The sequence below is a fragment of the Eschscholzia californica genome, unplaced genomic scaffold, assembly GCF_041429995.1.
Source record: "Eschscholzia californica isolate CP2 unplaced genomic scaffold, dmEscCali1.0.p SCAF_1, whole genome shotgun sequence".
Classification (NCBI taxonomy): Eukaryota; Viridiplantae; Streptophyta; class Magnoliopsida; order Ranunculales; family Papaveraceae; genus Eschscholzia; species Eschscholzia californica.
In genome coordinates this window covers 43030097-43051385 of record NW_028238198.1, presented here as the reverse complement: position 1 = coordinate 43051385, position 21289 = coordinate 43030097, and the positions used below count along the sequence as shown (strand labels likewise).

At 34.4% G+C, this 21289-nt stretch overlaps 2 protein-coding genes and 1 non-coding gene across 3 annotated transcripts; all 3 read right to left on the bottom strand.

Annotated features, from left to right (window-relative positions):
• Positions 1 to 12380: 12380 nt before the first annotated feature.
• On the bottom strand, positions 12381 to 12482 carry LOC147566987 (small nucleolar RNA snoR99). The gene has a single exon (XR_015231653.1). It is a non-coding gene; the product is annotated as a small nucleolar RNA snoR99 (small nucleolar RNA).
• A 2201-nt stretch (positions 12483 to 14683) lies between these two features.
• On the bottom strand, positions 14684 to 17627 carry LOC147566986 (large ribosomal subunit protein uL3-like). Its single transcript, XM_086653581.1, has 6 exons — positions 17424 to 17627; positions 16887 to 16985; positions 16393 to 16503; positions 15865 to 16169; positions 15317 to 15726; positions 14684 to 15173 (listed from the first exon to the last, which is right to left on the bottom strand). Exons 2-6 carry the CDS (start codon positions 16969 to 16971, stop codon positions 14915 to 14917), a joined length of 1170 nt encoding a protein of 389 aa, XP_086509707.1. The 5' UTR covers positions 16972 to 16985; positions 17424 to 17627; the 3' UTR covers positions 14684 to 14914.
• A 710-nt stretch (positions 17628 to 18337) lies between these two features.
• On the bottom strand, positions 18338 to 21047 carry SIG4 (sigma factor 4). The gene is made up of 5 exons (XM_086653580.1): positions 20331 to 21047; positions 19487 to 19717; positions 19222 to 19362; positions 18861 to 19064; positions 18338 to 18662 (listed from the first exon to the last, which is right to left on the bottom strand). Exons 1-5 carry the CDS (start codon positions 20865 to 20867, stop codon positions 18378 to 18380), a joined length of 1398 nt encoding a protein of 465 aa, XP_086509706.1. The 5' UTR covers positions 20868 to 21047; the 3' UTR covers positions 18338 to 18377.
• Between the last annotated feature and the right edge of the window lie 242 nt (positions 21048 to 21289).

Genomic DNA, 21289 nt, shown 5'->3' with positions numbered 1-21289 from the left:
TTTATTGAGGTCATTAATTGATTAAAAAAAATGTTAAGCAAATGTGTTCTGAAAACTTAATAGATTGTATTTTGTATGTCTATTTTTTTGTAGTGCGTAAATGGCATTCCCCCGCCCGTAGGGCGGGGGTTGTGCCTAGTCTATTATACAAAATAGATCCTTGTGACTGGGACACAATTAATACAAAAGAATGTGACTAGGATATGTGATTAGGACAAAATTAATATGATTGGACCTATGATATGTGATTATGTGATTAGGACATGAATTAAATTACTTTTAATTTCTTAATAATTATTATCCCTCCATCTTTATCTCTCCCTCTTCCATTATTTTTTATTTTAATATCTATTTACTCCTCCCACATTATATCAAATTTTTATCCTAATTTGTCTATTTCTCCCTTAGTTTAATTTCACTGTAATTATTTCTCATTTTAATATCCACTTACTCCTCCCACATATATCAAATTTTATTCTAATTTGTCTATTTCTCCCTTAGTTTTTTCAATCTTGAAACACCGGCCATTTTAGTTTCTTTGGATTTTAGAATATATAAAACTTCATATGAAATTTCTCATATATAAAACTTCATTCGAAATTTCTCACTACATCTTTCTATCTTTGCACAGTCTGCTTGGGAAAATTTCGAAGTGAAAAAATTAAATATGTTCTGATGGATAGTTGTTATATCAATAACTCCAAATCCCTGTTATGTCGAATGCTATATTGAGGAGTCAAAAGATCTAGATGAATTTTTAATCGATGAATTACAAATTTCATTGTTGGTGCAGGGCCGGCCCTGAGGGGCAAGCGAGCAAAGCCTCGCTTCGGGCCCCCAGGGCCAAAGGGCCTCACGAAAGGTAAAAAATTAAGAATCAAAGGGGCCCCGATTTTTTGTATATTTATACAAACAATGATCAAACTTGACAAGAAATTAACATCAGCTCAATTGGTAGAAAGCATTTGAAGCAGTCCGAACAACCCATGTTCGATCTCAAGCATAAGCAATTTTTTTCTTATTAATTTTTCTTTTCTACTTTAGTTGATTTCTACCACCACCACAACTACTAAACCTCCAAATTGTACCTCCACTACTACACCCACGGTTATTAAACCTCTACCACTATCTCTATCATCACCACCACCATTAAACTGTAGATTTAGAAAAAAATTACTTTGGTTGACACTTCTACTACCACAACGATTACTAAACCTCCACTACCACCACCACAATCACTAAACCTCTACCATTGTAGCTCCACTACCACCACCATCACAACCACGACTACTACCATTACTAAACTCCAACACCACAACTACCACCATTATAAAACCTCCAAGGCCACAATCAAATCACAATCAACACTATCCCCTTAAACACAAAAAAAGAAGGTTGAAACTTATTGATTTTTTTGTTGGAGAATCATTATCTAATATATATTTTCGGTTTAAAAAAATACTAAACAACATACTGATTCACCGAATTCTAAATTCGCTGAACCACTTAATTGTGAGGGCGTTCATAGACCGACAAGGGTTCTCCACGAACCCATGCCGATTTACGAGTAACTCAACCAAATCATTCAATTCAGAGTGCAAATTAATTGTGAACACAAGTTTCATGTTTAAATCTCACATTATGTGCAAAGAAAACACAAAAAGTTCTGATGTACAAATTTTTTTTCTTGTGAAACGCGTATAGGCCCCATTTTTAAAACTCGCTTCGGGCCTCCAAAATCTCAGGACCGGCCCTGTGTTGGTGCATGGACAAATAATGATAATAGGGAGGCTTCCAACTCATGTGAAAAATTTTACAGGAGAATACTAAGAGGTTGTCGTACAATTAATACTAATTAACTCGTAAGAACCTTGAAATAATAATTGATTTCCATGTATAACATGATATGAACTAAAAATCTTAAAAAATTATATATGTTTGATCGAGTTAACTCTTATGCTGCGAGACTAATGTCTCTATTTTCCCACTTTCATAAATCATACCATATAATACGCCACCTCGAGTAAAATCCAACCGTATAGGTCCTTCATTTCTTTCAAATGTCCCACTTCTCACAAATCAAATTCCCACGTTGTCACAACTCTTTGGTTTTTTATCTTTTCCTCTTCTCCTCCGTCATGAATCTCAAATCTGTAGATCCCAGTTTGAAACCCAACTCTATTTCTCCTCAAAATCAAACATAATTTTCAAGTAGTCAAAGTTACACTAACAAAACTGTCGTCATCACCAGTTTATAATGACAAAAAATGACCAACAGGTGAACAATTTTTATTTCTCACAAATCAAATTCCCACGTTGTCATTATTTTTTGGTTTTTCCTCCTTTTTTTTCTCTCATGAATCCCAAAACTGTAAATCCGAGAGTTCGGAACCCAACTCCATTTCTCCTCAAAATTAAACACAATTTTCAAGTATTCAAAGTCACACTAACAAAACTTTCTTCATCGCCAATTTAGAATGACAAAAAATTACGAACAAGTGAACAATTTCTATTTCTCCTTTCTCCCGTGAAATAAATTGGTCTTTGATTCATTGCATGCATGACAATTCTTTCTTTGAATTTCTTGGCACCAAATCCTTCAACTTCTTGTTTTGTTACAGTTGAAGTATGCAGATAAGAAAAATAGAGATCCTATCAGTGAAGTACATATCAAGATTTTCAATTCGAATTGAGTTATCATTTTTTTAGCTTAAAGATTAAATATGTTTGTTAATATCCTCCGCCACTAGGCTTACCACTTTAACTCGTAGAGAAGGATTCAATTACTAAGATGTACAACGGGAAGACGATAGAGTGTGTGGCCAGTTACTTGAAATTTTGTAGAGGTAAACTTAGCCGCCGCATAAAGAAGATATGATCTTTTTTTTTTTTTTTTTGCACTTTAAATTCCTTATACTAAACATTGTTTTCCTATCGTTGTAGGATTATCCAGGTTGGTAGTCGTATCTTAAACCCATCTTACCGTGTGAGTGAGACTCTTTGTTTAGCGAAATTGTTATGTACAACAAACGCAACTAAAATTTCTTATACTAAGCTTTTTCTTCTTGTTGTTTTAGACCATTTTGTTTTGTAATATAGTCTAGGCAAAAAGAACACCAAATACGGAAACATTCAAAATTACCTTGGCAAAATGAGCAACAAATACGGAAACATTCAAAATTATCTTGACAAGACCTATTAACTTGTTAAAGTTGAAAATGTTGCAAGCATTAGATTCCTTGAAACTTTAAAAATTAGGAGCTTGCCAAGTAAAAGGTAGAAACTAAAACTGGGTAAGCCATCTGTTATAGGAGGATCACTAGAGATATCATTTGTTCTTTAATCAAGAGTGTGCATCTCTTGCGAAGAAATTAAAAGACACCCCTACAAGGTTCTCCCGCAGTGTAATTTCTCAATTCATCGCCTTTCGCAACCTTTTTCTTTCTTTCCCTGCAAGCTTCTTCATTACTTTTCGTTTATCTGAAACTCTCACTTATTATCATCCCCTCCTAAGAAATTAATTAGTTTAGTTATGGAGTTGTCACAAATTAAGTTCAGTACGTGTTCTTCTTCAATTTTTAGCCATTTGTTTGAACTTATGGTTGGAATTTCCTTGATTAAATGTTACATACAAATTAGTTTGTTCATTCTTTAGACCGTTGACTGTAATTTTGGTTTACATAGAGCTTATTCATGATAAGCCAACTTACCAGGTAAATATATTTTCTCATAAGTCTTTCTTGCATAATTCCATTTGTAGTTTATATCTTTCTCATGTTCTATCCTTGTTTTTATTTGTAACTCTTTCTTTCGATCTTTCTCTCACTCTAATTATCTTAAAACCATTTACATCCATATACTTAAAAACTCAGTTTTTCCTAATAATTATACATTTCCTTTTGTTGTTTTAGATGTATTAAACAAGTGCAATATATTCAAACTCATGTTCGTAAATTGGTTATTTTTAATGATAGTATTTATATTCAACATTCTATCTTCAATCATTACTCATTTTGTGGTGAATGGGTAAATGTCACGAACTGTGTGTTGAAATACCACAAAGAGATTTTGAATCATGAACAACGTTAAATGAAGCTACTATAAATGTTGTTGGTGTTTTGTTTTATGTTGAACATATGACACTTTCAGGAGTTCAACCTAATTAAGTAACAATTAGATTTAGGTTTTTATTCGATCGTCATGGTTGTTTATATTAGTTTGCGTATATATGTCAAACAAGATAATTTAACACAACAAATAGTTTTGTTTACTTTGATCGTCATGGTTGTGCATCTTAGTTTGCGTATATTAGATCAAAATTTGTGATTTTCATCTATAGGGTGGATAAATAGGACTAACAACATCGGTCTAAGAACTTCATTTAATTAGCATCTTGCGTTAACTCGATCTTTTATGCTGAAAAACTTATTTTATCTTTCCCTTTTAGTAAAAAAAAATACTCCACAGGTAACAAATGGATAAATGTTATTCGATTTCAGGTATTTTGATCTTTAAATTTTTAATCAGAATCCTAACATACTTATATCAATATATGTCAAACAAGATAATCTGATCAAAAGGAACATTTCTATTTACTTCGATGTAAATTGTTGTTCATATTTTTGAATAAGTTTGATACAGTTTCGTGATTTTCTTGTATATGGTGGATTGATAGGACACGGCTGATGTTGATTCAGATGCACGTGGTAAATCAAGTATGTTCGTTAAGCAATGGTATGGAAAAATTTCATCATTTATGTTGTAATGAGCATCACGGTAGCGAGAAATATATTTTCTTAACAGATTTAAGAACGTCAAATGGTTTTGTAGGCTCAAATTAAACCTTAAATACCTTAAGATAATTACGTCTTATACTTCTAGAATACTACACATATATTTAGACGATCTGAAAAGTTAAAAATTACAATGAGAAAATATTAAACGCGGAGAAAAAGAGCAAAGTTAAATATTCAAATATCGCTTATATATTTGGCTTAAAAGGCATTTTCCCGCCCGTAGGGCGGGGATTATGCCTAGTTAATATAAAAACAAAAACCAAACACTTAGAAGTGATAGAAAACAAACGCCATATCACTTACAAGTGATATCATTTAATAAGTGATTATCACTTAGTAAGTGATAGCACTTATGAGTGCTAAAAAATCAAACACCCTCTAACTTATACGAATATAATATTTAATTATGAGTTTTTATTTTTTTTCTTTAGGTAGTCAAATGACATTTTCACTTTTATGTTGTCAAAAAAATATATTTTCATCCTTGTGATGTCTAAATTACCTTTATGTTTTCAAGAGGCCAGCGCTTTGGAGAAAGCTAAATAGTTACCGGGATGTGAAATTTTAAAGGGAATATGCAAAATTTTGAAAAGTTTCTGGGGAAACATATTTTATGGGGAATATGGTTCAAAATAAAAAACTCTCCACCTCACCTCACCTCACCTCCCTCCACCTCACCTCTCTCTCTCTCTCTCTCCACCTCATCTTCTCTCTCCCTACCATTCTCTCTCCCTCTTCTCCGATTAGGTCACCAGCCGGAAAATTTTCCGGCCTCTGGCCTGTTGAAGAACAGACCAGATCGGTCTGTTCTTCAACAGTCCGGAACTCCAGCGAAGGGAAACCCCTTCGCCGGAGTTTCTAGAGAGAGAGGTGAGGTGGGGTTTTTTATTTTTCCCTCTTACAAAATAAAATTGTCAAACAAAATTGACCAAGTCTTCACACCCCGGAAACTATTTTGCTTTCCCCAAAGCGCTGGCCTTTCAAAATTATTCCTTGCAACAAAAAGTATGCACCAACAAAAACCTGCAAAAATATTAAAAGCAAACTACATCAATGAAAATTATATAAATAAAAAAGAATATAAATGAAAATTAAAAGAATGGAAATAATTAAAAAGAAAATTACATAAATAAAAAATATATAAAATATATTAAACCTTTGGAGTCCTCTTCCCTCCACATCATGCAAGTCTGATAGCTCGTCATGAAAGTGATCTGAATTTTGATTTTAGAAGCTCGCCTACTTGAATAGATGATTAAACTCGATCTAGTTTCTTATAACGATCATGATGGATATAGCAGACGTTCCAAGCTCCTAGAAGAATTAAGGATGACCACCTGGATGAATTGAAATTGGTTTAAGGTTATCCCACCAATATTCTCTAAATAATGATATTGTGCTCACTCTAGGCACCTGGTAATTGAGATCGTAGTCAAAGGTATAAATTCCAATGCGAGACAAGGTTGTAAGCATTTGAATATGAACTGAAAGACGAGATACAAAACATGTAGGGTCGTGTCTGAGAATTTGGAGGCCCAGTGCAAAAAACTTAGTTTGGGCCCTTCGTATAAAGAAAATATAAAAAAAAATCACACAAAATGATACATAAATTCAAAATAATTTGACTATAAAGAATATTGATCGTTTATGTATCAACTCAAAATGTATTTAAAAAACATTTGAAGCAAAAAATATTACTTGAAGTTTTTTCTCCTTGCATTTTTTGAAGCGAAATCATCAATTAAATGTTTGTATTTGTCTAAAAATCCACTTTCACTGTTGAGCAAAGCTAATCCATTCAGTCTGTCTTGCGACATGCTTGATCTCAAGTATGATTTCAAGAACTTTAACTTTGAGAATCTCCTTTCTACTGATGCAACTGTAAAAAATATATAAAATCGTAAACTTATTTGGATATTTCTTGAAAAAAATATACTAAAGACTTAATCTGATAGAGCAATTATAACGACTAGTAGCTACTAAATTAAGGCGATTGCCTAGTTTCATAAAAAAAAATTATAACGACTAAACAACAACAAGAGGGGAAATAAAAAATAGGAAAAAAAATATATTAGCCGTGTATGGTGATATTGATGCAATTATTTCAACTTCAATATAAATTTATAGAATATTGCAAATGATAAATAGCAAATTTGGAACAAGACTTGGGTAGAATAATGAAAAAAACTATTGCACCTACAATTTATAAAGAAAAAATTAACTACGCAAACTCTAACCCACTAAGCAAGTTAGTATCCAGGAAAGAGATGATTTTAGTAGGTAAAGGAGAGAAGAAAAGGAAAGTCCAAAATAAGATACAAGAAAAAGAAAGAGTAATATCTAAGGTTGTGTTTGATAGGAAATAAGGGAAAGAAAAAAATAAAGAGAAAATGTTTCTTCGAGAAACATTTCTCTAGGAAAACGATTCTTTAAAAAGCCTTTCCCTGATTTCCACCGTTTGGTTGGTTGCATGAAGTTCTGATTACCGTCAATACCCCATCTTCGTTTTGAATCAGCTGATTAAGAAACATTTTCTCTAGGAAAACGATTCTTCAAAAAGCCTTTCCTTGATTTCCACCGTTTGGTTGGTTGCATGAAGTTCTGATTACCGTCAATACCCCATCTTCGTTACTTAGTTTGAATCAGCTGATTTGGAGAAGTTTATAGTTCATCTTCATAACCATCAACACCACCATAGGTGGCATAAAACCCCACGAGAAATTGAAAAAAAAAAAAGAATTTAAGATTACACAGATGATGAAAGGTCATTGTTTATTTAGCTAGTGGTGAAGAAATACAATTCAATTTTGATGTCTCTCTGGTTTCAGCAGTTGAGATAATAGTCACTGATTGAACCATCATAATTGCCTTATTCACAACATCCATCGTAATCTCTATTTCCTTTGTCTATTGATCGTTTCTTCAAATTGTCTTATTCAAACAACCATCATAATCATCCATATTATGTCATTTTCTCATATTCCACAACTCAATTTATTGTGTTCATGTTACTGGCAAATTTATTAAATTGATCTTACAATTCATATAATGAAATTGACAAGTATATAGAGATATGGGGGAGATAACCAGCTCGAAAATGAGATCCACATGCTAGGAAGAAAAGAAAGGAAGAGACAGAAAGAGTAAGGTGATTTCGGTGAAGAGGATTACTAGCTTAACCTACCAGATCGCAGTTTGAAACCTTGTTCCTGATGAAGATCAAAACTTATGAAAGAGCTCTTCCATTGATTTTCTTCTTTAAATTCGTTTGTTCTTTTAGTGATTTTTATACACGGTAACATCCTACTCCATTCAAACTCTCTCTTCCATTGAAAAGAATTTTAGAGAGAAAGTAACATCACTATTTAATTTCATCCCTAGAATACAAGCAAAAATCATAGTTGCAATCTAAGTACACCAAATCACTATTTTAGGAGAAATGCTTTAATTTCTAGGATTAAAGCTAGTAGAGAGAGAGGAAGAGAGAGTCAGATATTGGCACAAACTAGAATACCGAGAGTTTTGTAGAGAGATTCCGTCTCAGAGAAACATATTCTCATGGGGCAGGTGGGTAAAAGTTTCCCTTAAATACCGAGAGTCGAATATTGGCACAAACTAGAATACCGAGAGTTTTGTAGAGAGATTCCCTCTCAGAGAAACATATTCTCATGGGGCAGGTGGGTAAAAGTTTTCCTTAAATTTAGGAAAAGTTGAGAAAATATGGTCACGTGAGCCAAAACTTTTCTTTCTCTACAATGCCTATCAAACAGGTTGAAAATTTTAATATTGTAGAAACTGTTTCTATTTTCCCCAAAAAATGGTCAATCAAACACAACCTAAAAGAAATTAGAGAGAGAAAGGAAAGTAGGGAGACAAAAATTAATGCGTCACTGGATAGAAAAAAGGGCACCATAATTACCTCAATATACCCTAACTACCTTCTTAAGTTTGACTTTTTCACATTTGATATAGTAATGAAACTAAAAAAATTTGGGCCCACGGGGGGTCTAGTGTGGGTGCCCTGCCCGCACTGGCCATCCGCATGACTCTGAAAACATGGACAAGAGTGGGTGGTCATCACGTCGAGTAAGTGAATCCTTCCGTTTCAATATGAAGTGAGTGAGGTGTAGACAATAGATATTCATTTATCTCTGTGTTTATATATGATTATGATACTAATGTAAAATTTTGTTCTAGCTCTACATATTGTAGAATTTACATCATTCATTAGGGGGGTTAAGACTTTCATAGACATTTGAAATTCTATGATTGTCTGTGGCGTTCAAATCCAGACATTTGAGAGTCTCCGAATGTCCGAGGCATTCAAATCCAGACATTTGAGAGTCTCCGAATGTTCGGGTCTTTCAAATCCAGACACTTGAGAGTCTATGAATGTCTGAGGCATTCAAATATGAACATTTGCAAATCCCCGAATGTCAGTGGCATTCAATTATAGACAAAATCGTAGATTTTGGTAGAATTCATAGTTCGGTGGATTTTAAGAAGGATTAGGAACAAATTTGGGGCCCAATTTGTCTTTACAAAAACAAGAGACATTTTGTCCATGTTGTCTGCAAAAGTAAAAAAAAATACGTAATGTTAAAATATTAGTAGAAATTTGTTACTCTATATGATAAAATAATATAGTATTAAAATAATAAATATCAACCAAATGTGTATTAATGTCAACGAATATTAACGGATATCCATGTATCAGACTTGAGTGTGAACAATAATATGCAACCTCCTCAGCAGATCCCCCGCATTCAGCTATTTATCTGGAAAATTTGCACTAAAGCCCTCCAGTAAGGGAGAGAATAGGTAAATACATACGTAACATTCTTGTTTGCCCGAATAGGTAAATACATAGGTAAACCATAGAAAATGCACTGTTACACTGCCCCTTAGCGAAAAATATTTGGTTCTACTTTAATATCATATCGACAAACATTACATCTTTGACTGATTGGATTTTATCCTGGGAGGATCAGAATCAAAACAGCTATACATCTAATGATATTCATTTTGTGACTATTTTATGGCATATATGGAAAACTCGGTGTGATCATTGCTTTCAGCATACAATTAATAATACCAGTACAGTTATGAATATGATTGTGGCATGTCCTTAAAGCAGCAGAGCTCTTATAAACTCGGCTCAAGTCGTATAAAAAAATGGCAACCCCAGATGTCTCCTTACTTTAAAATTAATGTAGATGCATCATTTACGAATATTGACACTAACATTGACATCAGTCTAATAGTACACAATAAGCACTCAGATTTCATGGAAGCAAAAGCAACATCAACCCGAGCTAGAAACAGTGAAGAAAGTGAAACAATTGTTATTCTCCAGAGGCTCACTTGGGCAGAGGAAAACCATCACAACTCAATCATCGTAGAAAGCGACAATACTAACCTTATCCAGCACCTGAAAAACCTGAGACACAAAATTCAGTGGCAATCGATGATCCACATCCAAAGAATCAAAGAAATCAGGAATAGACTCGAAAACGTCAAATTCAGTCATGTCAAGAGAACGCTCAACATCCAGGCAGACAAACTAGCTAAATGGGCGCGAAAGAAGAATAGATCTATTGCTTGGAAAAATGTACCTCACTTTTTAGTTTCTATGTATTGTCAGGGTGCTTTGATTGCTTAATAATATTCAAAAGTTCAAAAAAAAATAATAATGTTAAAATAGTAAATGCCCACCAAATATGTATTATTTCATAATAATAATAATAATATCAACTACACATTTTATCTATGAATTCAATATCTTGAAATGCTCCCATGACATTTTGACTATGGATCAAATGTCTTGAAATGTCTCTAAGACATTTTGTCTACAAACTCAATGTCTTAAAATGTCTATAATGACATTTTGTCTATAGATAAATCGCCAAAATGTCTCAAAATATTATTTCATAATAATAATAATATGCACTACACTTTTTGTCTATGAATGTCCCGTAATGTCTTGAACCACTACCCCTTATAACTTAAAATTTTGAAGTCCGCTCAATATCTGTGTTTCAGGCTTCCTCAATTATCTTTTCTTAAAAAAGGTAAAGATTATGCACGCAAATAATTCACACATCGCATTATTGTTATTAGTGAGAAGTGGTAGTGATGATAGTGAAGATAAAGTGAAAATAATTGGTAAATAACAAACATTTTAGTTTTGGTTTTTCAAATTGTAACTTTTCAATCTTAACCAATGATTTGAAGGGCTTACAATTGAAATGGACATAAGGAATTTCAAAGTTCGTAAAAAGTTCTCCACATTTTCAACAAAAAAAAAAGTTCTCCACTTTTAAAGTTCTAAAGTCTCAAGCTATAACGAGAAGTTTTCTAGGTGATATATCCAAACTTCTTAGAGCCTCTACCTCTACCTACCTCTACCTCTAAGACTTTAATGAAAAGTTTCATAGAGCCTCTCCAATTTTGTTAAAAGACCTCCCCATAAACCATTTCAATTTGATTAATAATCATTGAGGCAGCTTTTAACAAAAATGACGGAGCCTATAAAATGTCTCAACTTTAATTTCTAGATCTTTTAAAGTAAGTTCTATAACTTCAAGTTCAAAGTTTTGACAAAGTTTTAATAAAGAAAAATTGATTCCCTAAGAGGCTCATACATTTTCAGAGGCTCATACATTTTCTCAAGTATTCGCCCATTTCAACGATTTATGGAGGATTCAGAAAAAAAAATGATTTATGGAAGGGAGTCGGGTATGAGCTTTATTTCAATCCTAGATGACATTAGTGAGATCTTCCAAATTTTTTCACTCCAATATAAATCTCTAAAGTTGTTTTACTTAATTAATACATGATGACTTGATTTTTATTGTTCTAAATTTCAAAATGATGATTTGATAATTAGAGATATGTCAAGAAATACTCTAGAAGTAGAATGTCCTATTCAGAAATGTCTATCTAACCTCACCTCCTTCAACTTAAAACTTTGACTAAATTAAGAATTGCATATGTGTACACCTCAAGCTAATTTTTTCTTCTTAATACTGACTACAATAGTCAAAACATTGATACGTCTATACAATGTAATAAGTGCGATAATTGTCGAATTAATACTGGTCTAAAGCCGGACGAAATTAATGACTTAAAACCTGACAAAATCAATGACCTAAAACCCGACAAATTAAATAGTCCGTATAGAAACTACTTCTAGATCGAACCTGTGCCTCCGCATTGCGGAGTAGATGCCCTAGTTGGATGGTTTTTGCTAATTCAGTGTCCACATTTTAGATTATTTTTAGTTAACTTTGGACCATATTCTCTTTAGAAGAGAAAGTGGAAGAGTAAGCACAAGTTGGGACGAAATTTAGGTATACAAAGGGAAGAGATGTTTTGTTTAAGCATGAGTTCTTTTTTAACATAAGGAATCATCATTTGATAGTGCATCGACATGATGACAATAGATTATACTTGTTCTCCAAGAAATCGTCCTTCTCTTTCAGACATTTTATCGAACAAGCTCTGAGCATTTCTAAGATAACCAGGTCTTAGATTAAGAAAAGAAGTGCTTAAAATGGTTATAGTTTTAGAAAAAGTAGTGAGTGATATACCATCGTTTAATGATCAGCAAATAACAAGAAAATACTGCTGACAAAGTGAATGATGGTGTGTTAAATATAGGGACGCATTTCATCCCTAAGGCTATCACATCAATAAGCCAGAGGGAGAGATGATTAGCCCCAACAAAAAATATATCATTATCACAATCAAATCAAGGGGAAAAGATTAAAAGAGAAGAAGGTTAAAAAAAAATGAATTTGTTTGTAAACTTGGGGGAAAAAACATGAAAGATTGAACTAAGCATTTCGGAAATAGGTTAAAAGAGAAATTTGAGATGGTCTAGGGTTTCGCCTTGTAAGGGTGCAGGTTTATGTTTTGGGAGATTGGAAGGGGAATAAGTTTCTTTTTATAAGGGCCAAAGATTAGGGTTAGGGTCTTGTTATCATTGCTTTTCAACTTACCTCCGCAGAAGTGGTGGATTTGAAATTGCCCCCCGTTTCTATTTGACAAACTCCGTCAAAGGGTAAGGGTGCTTTCATTAAAAATAAATTGATTTGAAAAAAAAGTTTGAATGGGGGACCTAAAATAAAATAAACTATCACAACCACCACTTTATAACCTAACAATACGCTGTCAACAGTTGGTAGCCCAAGTGGTTCCAAGGTGTTGACATAAACTCCAGAAATTCTTGGAGGTCCCAGGTTCGAATCCCAGAGAAGGTGGAATCTTTGGTTATTTGAATTGGAGTTATTAGGGTGAAAATAATGTTGTTGGGCTTTAGGCCATGTCTTGTTGGGCTATAGGCCCGGTTCTGTTAGTGTTTGAGTGGGCGGTTATCGAGCTTATCACATCTATGGTGTATCAAGTGCCAAATGTAACGACATACGTAGATCGTAGTCGACTTCCAAAACAAAAACCTAACAATACGCTGAGGTTATGTTTGGCGCGCGAGAATGGCGTGGGAATGGCGGGAATCACATTCCAGATCATTGTTTGGCTCGCGGGAATGGTGTGGGTCTGGGAATGTGATTCCAGCAAAAAGGAGTAATAGCAAACCCAGGAGGAGGTGCGTTTGTGATTCCCATTCCCCGGAATCACGTGTATTAATATTTATTAACAAATATATATTTAACAAAATATTGAATTACCAATTTTATTTTTTTTGTAGGATCTGGTATTAATAAGTACTATTTATGTTTATGAACAAAATTTAATTTTACATAAATTTCTATTTAGGTTTAGGAACAAAATTTTATTTTAGATAAATTTTTATTAAGACATTTATTTATTATCTTTAAATTCTAACCCTTTGATGTATCATGTTATTATTTCACATCTACGAAGTTGAAAAAAATAATACTGATTTTAATATACAACGAAGTTGATGTGTATATTTTACGCAAAAAAAAGTTGATATGTATTTGATATAGTTTAAGTAAGGGTAGAAGTGAACTTTTACAAATATTTACATTCATATTCCTATACGAACCAAACACTTAATTAGGAATATGTCAGGAATCAAATTCTCATTCCTGGTCGAACCAAACATCAAATTACAGTAATCTGATTTCTAGGGATCACGTTACGGGACGCGCGCCAAACATGGCCTAAGTGTATCATCACCAAGTTTTGGCAGTGAAGAAGGGCACTGCCCTGTCCATCTTCTCCTTTGTCGACGACCACAAAAACCACCATCTTCTACTTCTTTATCATCGACCCATTTTTCGTCTTCATTAGGACCTTCAACAAAAAAAAAAGAGTTGCGTAGTTTGATCATGGGATTGTTACATAAAGGTGACGAGGATGAAAATAGTGGTGTGGTCATGGCCTCATGGGGGTGGTGGTTGGTGACGATGAAGATAGATAGAGGTGGTTGCAGATGATAGTCAGCGATTTCTTGTGTTTTCAGTTTATCAATTGACTAGTCCATGTTAGTATGATGTTTTGTGGCCATGGTGAAAGCCATGTTTTGATATATAACTTTTGCTTATTTTAATTCATACAATTGATCTTCATATTTTTTTAAAGCAAATAGCAATTTTTATTGGGTCTCCTCCTAGAGTGACATAGCTATCCTAGAGTGACATAGCTATTAGATATTAAACAACATATCGACATTATCCAAGTAGGACAATAGAGAAACCAACAATTGGAGTTTAATAACCTCAATCTATATTTATATAGATCATGGAGAGTAAAAAACCAACAAATGGGGTTTCATCCTCTCAATCTTAGATCATGCATTTCTACTACCATTGTAAACTAAAATTTCCAAACCTAATGGTAAAGAAGTTCTCTAATTGTAAAGTTTAAGTGTTTAACCAAGAGCTGTTAAAATAACAAGATGAACTAAAATAAGATAGATTTAACCAAAACCAGATCAAGTTATTGAATCCACAACAATTAAAGAAATTAACTAAACCTTGTTCAAACACAAAATTGAGACCGTTCATGTTTTCAGCCCAAAAGACAAAAACTTCTTGCTCACTATTCATTTGACTAGTTGTCTTCTAGGAAAATACCAATAAAATAGTGCAGAGAAACTGATACCTAATGGGTAAAATTTAATGTTTCTCTTAAGCCTTGAGACGGCCATAGTATTTACCCTTCTCCTGTGAGGTCTGGAAGCGTCCATGGCCAAAGTTGGATGAGGTATCGATGAACTTGAGCTTGATCTCCTCGAGTGCAACACGTGAGGTCTGCTTTTGAAGAGACTGGCGGAGAGTCACAACCCTCTTCTTTGGACCAACACAGCAACCCTTGATCAGCAGATAGTCATCCTTCACTATACCGTAATGAGGGAATCCACCAATTGGAGTGATGTCCTTCTCAGTCCTGATCCATACAAAAGCGTCTCATTAAACAACATTCATAAAATATTGGAACTACGTCTTCATCAAAATATTTTTTAATGGAAATTCGGCCATTTTAGAGGTTAAAACTTGTGCACTTGGGATAGAATGGTAGAAAAGACTTGCCTGTCGAACTCAGTCATGGCAGTGTGAGTCTCTTGGCCAGTCTTGCCAAGCTTGTAGATCTTTTTGTTCATCTCAGTACGGTGATGGTATCCGTTCTGTCCAGCCCTGGCAACTGTGAAGGATACCCTGGCAGGATGCCATGCTCCAATACAAGCTACCTTTCTAAGACCCCTGTGAGTCTTACGTGGTAGCCGGGTAACACCCCAACGAGTAACCACACCCTCGTAACCTTTACCCTTTGTCACTCCAATGATGTCAATCATCTCATCTTTCTGGAAAACTGCATCAATAGGGATCTGCTTCTCAAAAAATCCATAACCAAAATCAACTTTGTCAGCAATAGTTCCTCCATTCACTTGGATTTCCATCAGGTGTGCCTTCTTCTGTTTTAGTCCCTTCATTTTGCGAATCTGTATTTCGAACAGACGCCACCAAATTAAATTTTATACAAAACAATGACGGTTCCAATGGTAGTGGTGATAGATTACAGAAAATACACAATAGGAAATCGAGTCATGCGAGCCTTTTTCTTAAAAGGTGTAATATACCTGGGTGTGTGCCAAAACACGGATGATGGTTCCATATTTCTTCATTTTCTCAAGCTGAGACTGGATATCTTTCTTTCCATCATCAGTCTCGTACTTCTTGGAATACTTTGTGAAAGCCTTCTTCTTTGATTTGGCAAAGTTCTTGTAGAATCTTCTTCTCACCTCCTCACTCAAATGTTGTGCCCAAACAGTGTTCAACGAACGAAGACCACGAGGAGTCTTGATGTAGGCCACCAATCCAACAACAACCATTGGAGGAGTTTCAATGATGGTCACAGCCTCACAGGTTTCCTTCTTGTGAAGTTCTAAAAGCAGAAATGACATGATATGAGATTCACCATTAACAATTAAAACTGGAAGAATTCTCATAACAAGTACAAAAATTGCAAATGAAATAAAATCCATCTTCATGTTCAAGTAATTAAATTGAAGAAAGCCTCAAATCAGCTATACGTATATAAAATCCACACAAACTACACAAGGCATTTTATATTATACAAATAAATCACAAGTTAGATAGAAACTTACTGGAACCAGGCTTCTCGACTTCTCTGACAATGTGGGTCATACCAGCCTTGTAACCAAGGAAAGCAGTAAGCTTGCATGGCTTAGTTGGGTCATCCTTGGGGAAGGCCTTCACTGTTTTAACAAAAAATGAAGACATTAGACCTATTCTTAACTGGACCATTAAACCTCTGATAAACAGTTGAGAAGACATGACTCTACTTATAAGTTGAATAAGGATTTTGAACAATATACACAAAAAACACATTAAAGTTGTTGCTTTCGTAAACAAATCTTATTTATATTATAAACCTAACAAGTAAAAAATGTTTTTGATTTCCATCAGCAAATTATGTTTTCTAAGAGCAGTTGAATTCCAAAGAAGTACCCTTTTAAACTCGATAACTAAACCAAATAACCATGAAAACAGATGAAAATGAACTTATAATTGAAGAACGAATTAACTTGTGAACTACTACTAAGTATGAGACAAACAGAGAGTTTCAATGATAGATTACCCTTTCCCCTGTGTCGTGCAGCACGCTTCCTTGGAAGGAAACCAAGAGAACCGTGCCTAGGGTGCTCAAACTTCCTGTGAGACATTTTCCTTCTTCAACCTGAGATCACATATGAACTTTTTCAATACACCACAACCCTAAAATACATCATCTCAAACAAAACCCTAAAACACAAAATCTCGAACAAAACAATATAATACAATGAGCTGATAGCAAGCTCAATAATACAAGAAATATCATCAAAAAACGATTTTTTCATCAGTGAGAGCAATATAAAGATCAGAATTTTATGATTAAGTATCGTAAATGGATCGAAATACATGTACGACTTGAAAACATTTTGCATTCAAATAGAGAGAGAAAGAGAGATATCATTTCGATTCCATTTGCCTAGCCCTAGAGACTAAGTTTTTATGAAGAAAATGTATTCAATCTTTCATGAATTAATAAACCCTAGTGAGGATAAAACTGTAACATACAAGAATGATGAAGATCAGTAAGGGTAGAAGCGTAGAAGAGTACAGAAATCTCTGTTACCTGAGAGTTCTTCTCTTTCAGCGTCTACCTCCAGCTAAAGACATATCCAACGAAACCCTAAATGAGTACTTATAGAGCAACCTTTTTGCATGTTTGTGACTACCGTTGCCCTAGTTCTCCTCCAGGGTTTATTTTCCTAACCCAATAGTTAGGCCCACAAACTGAATCATTTAGTAGGTTGGAAATTCTATAGGCACCACATTTGGATATAAGCAAGCACTCTTTAGGCACTTTTGTAGAGATGGTAATTCAGGTCAACCCATTGGGTTCCCGTCCCACCCCATCCTGTCCCGCACTCCCGGTCAGCCCCTAATGAAATGGGTTTGGGAAACGGGAGAAATAAATTGGACGAGAAAGTGAAGCAAAATTAGGACCGGATAAAGTATAGACAAGACTGAGACGAGCTAGTGAAACCCTCGCCGCCCCAGTTAGCAAATAATTTCTAATAAGCACTTTAAATAACTAGCATATAACTTACTTTAAGCTAAACTAAGCCTTGTAATCGTTATATTTCATGTTCTCCGCGGACAAGTTATGTATGTCACTAATCCGACGATGAACAAATAAATTCATGAACAAGAACCATATTATAGTCATTACTCACTAGTTTGTAATTGGGACAAAGATAGCTTGCCACAAGGAAAAAAAATGAGTTTGTTTAAGTGTTTCCTCATGCACTACAACATTAGCTAGAAGCTAATAGACATATTAAATAGGTTGTTAAATCTGAGTCAATATGAGGCAATTAGATCTAGGAATGAGGGTAAGAAAAGTGGACTTTTTGTTTCCCTTTTAAGTTAACTTTGGTTCAAAAATAATGTTTGATTACATCTCTAGTTGTAAGAAAGTTCCACTTAATTGTATATTGGGCAGTTAGTCCTCGTATAGGGTTGGCCGTGTTTGAAGAACATATCTATGAACAAACATTACATTATAAACCCTTAATAATTGTATTTACATGATATATACTCTGAGATTATCTAATACATTCGGCTCCTCCCGAAGTTTTGATAGAGCAAGCACTCGAATCTGTCTAACCCTCTCCCTCGAAAGGTTTAATACTCTTCCAATTTCATCACAGGATCGAGGTGTCTCCCCATTTAGCCCAAAACATAATCTCAATATAAATTCTTCCCTTTGGCTCAATACTTTCTTAAGAAGCTTATGCAAATCTTGCTTCATTTCTTGTCTCTCCACCATTGTGTCTGGCCTTGTTTCTTCTGGTGCTGGTATGATATCCTATTATACTTTCCACAAACACCAAACATAAGTAAGAAACAAATAGGTGCTTAAATAGTTAGAGCCGCGTTTTTTCTGAAATCTTACCCGAGTCAATTTTAACTTCGAGTCAGCTTTTAGATCTAACTTAGAGAAAGAAGCAAACACTACCTAACTCTCTTTGAAAACTAGCTTGCAAAGAAAAGATCAATATCAAACCTGTAGTGTTACGCATCCATGGAGGGTTGTGGAAGCTTGATCCAATGAGATTGGAGGTCTACTACTCTCGGATGCTAGCCGTACAATGGAGACATCGACATCGATCATCTTAGCAATCTCATCATAAGTGGGCCACCTCCCTAACCTTCTTGTTAATGTGGTGCTAGCCTTTGCAATTCTTCTTACCATCTCACACATGCTTCCCTACACATAACAAGCTAACCATCCAATATTCACTAATTAATCAATTAATCTTGTTTTCCACTCGATCAATTACCTCTAAATTCTAGTGTTTGCTTCTCCACACTTGAAAGTAAGTACGTCTGATAATGTAAACGATCTCTAAGGGGTGTTAACGTACCGGTAATCTAATAATTCTTGACTTTTTCTCAATGGCTCTGATAACACCTTGTTTAATCCACCAATAAACATAAGTTGACATCTTATATCCTCTTTCCGGGTCAAATTTTTCTACCCCTCGTAGTAGTCCAATGCTGCCCTCCTATTCAATTAAGAAACCGAAATATATTACTAGTGTAAAATAAAAAGAACGAAAAAATTTCGATAGAATTCAATAGTGATAAATAGGAGGAGGTATTGATACGACTCTCTTTCATATTACTTACTTGAATGAGGTCTTGAAGGGTTAATCCTTTGCCTTGATAAGCAATGGCAATAGAGACAACAAGTCTCCTATAGCTTAGAATGATTCTATCTCTAGAATTTCGTGCCCTTAAAATTGTTTCTTCAAGCCTAATTCGCTTCATTCCTACAGCTTCAGCCCATTCTGATGTTGTTGGTTCTTTATCTATTTTCTCCCTTATTTTTCTTCTTGCTGTTTCTAAACGTGCTCCTTCCTGCCCCATTAAGTATCTTCTCTATTATATTCTCATTTCGTATATAACATTACAAGTAAAGACTATTCATCTCATCAAAAAAAAAAAGTAAAGACTATTCTAGGACTAGGGTCTAGGAGTAAAGTAACATAATTATTAAAACAAGCATTCAAATTGCTCAATTGTGGTTGTTTCTAGGGTGGTCGGCTCTCCTCTTGATCTAGTTTTTACGTGAAGAGAGACCTAAGACCACCCAGCAAGCTCGCCATTCAACTAAAGAAAATAGCACTAAATAATGATAACGATTACTTTCACTCACTAAGAGCATCTCCAACGCAAAATTCTAATCGTCCTATGTGTCAAGTCTCAATCGAGATTCTCTCTTCTAAATGACATGATTGAGATCTTACGTTCAAAAGACGACATCTCTAATGCAACATTTTAAAAACTTAAAATTACTGAGGTTACGTTTTGTGAACCACATATTCAAATTGTAAAAATCTAGTATGAAAGGTGAACTTTGAATACGTAATTTAAAAGAGTGTCACATGACACATTGTTATGTCATTCACATATTATATGAACGTACCCGTCTCTAATCCTCATTGGCGAAGAGGGAGGGAGAAATCTATACCTGGATATGAAATGAAAGTTCTGCCTCTTCTCTTGTTGTTAGAGGTAAATGAGAAGAAGTAGAAGATGAATGTGGTTGTTGTTGAATCCATTCATTTCCGGAATCATCCCCGATATAATCGCGGATTACTACACCTGCCTTCTTCCGTCGCTTCCTTCTTCGGTGAACACTCTTACTAGTAATAGTGTCCCTACTATTAACCACATTAACAACACAACCCAAATCACTAAAGAACCCACAATTCACTTCTCTTTCTACTTCATTAATATCAAATGAAACAACATTTCTAGCAGACTCAATGACTAAGTTTTCAAGACATATTTCTTCTTTGGTTTCTTTCTCTACCATTACTGTATCATTTGATACAAGACCCAAACTAAATTTCTTAAGATAATGTGAATGAGAAGAAGAAGTTGGTATAGGAAGGGTTAGAATTGATGATGGTTTAGGTCTCAGTGAGTTGTAATGGAAAGAAATTGAGTGAAGATTTGAAGAATGGTGGTTGGATGATGATGAAGAATACAGAGGGGAAACCATGATTTTGTGAAATTTCTTGGAGGAAGAAGAAAGATGAGATTTTTATAATGTTATTTATGTGGAAGATATTTTATTTCCCTTGGGGTTGGAGATGTGGACAATTAAAACTCTTCCTTTCCTCTGTTTTTCTAAAGCAGGAGAGAAGATAAGGTATTTGAAAGTTTTTCTCTATCTATTATCATGATAACTTGTTTCTGGTTCTAATATACTTAAATTTATATCTAAAACATCTTAGCCGTCCAAATCCTGCCATATGGAAAACTAAAGATCTCTAGGAAGATTGGTTCCATCAGAGCCGTTGAGCTGTCTGCATTTTTTTTATATACGAGGTGTAATTAAGGGTGTCGTTATATTTGAAGAACGGAAGCGTAACGAGCATAACTAATTCTACAGTTAGATTCAAAGTTATATTTTTATATATG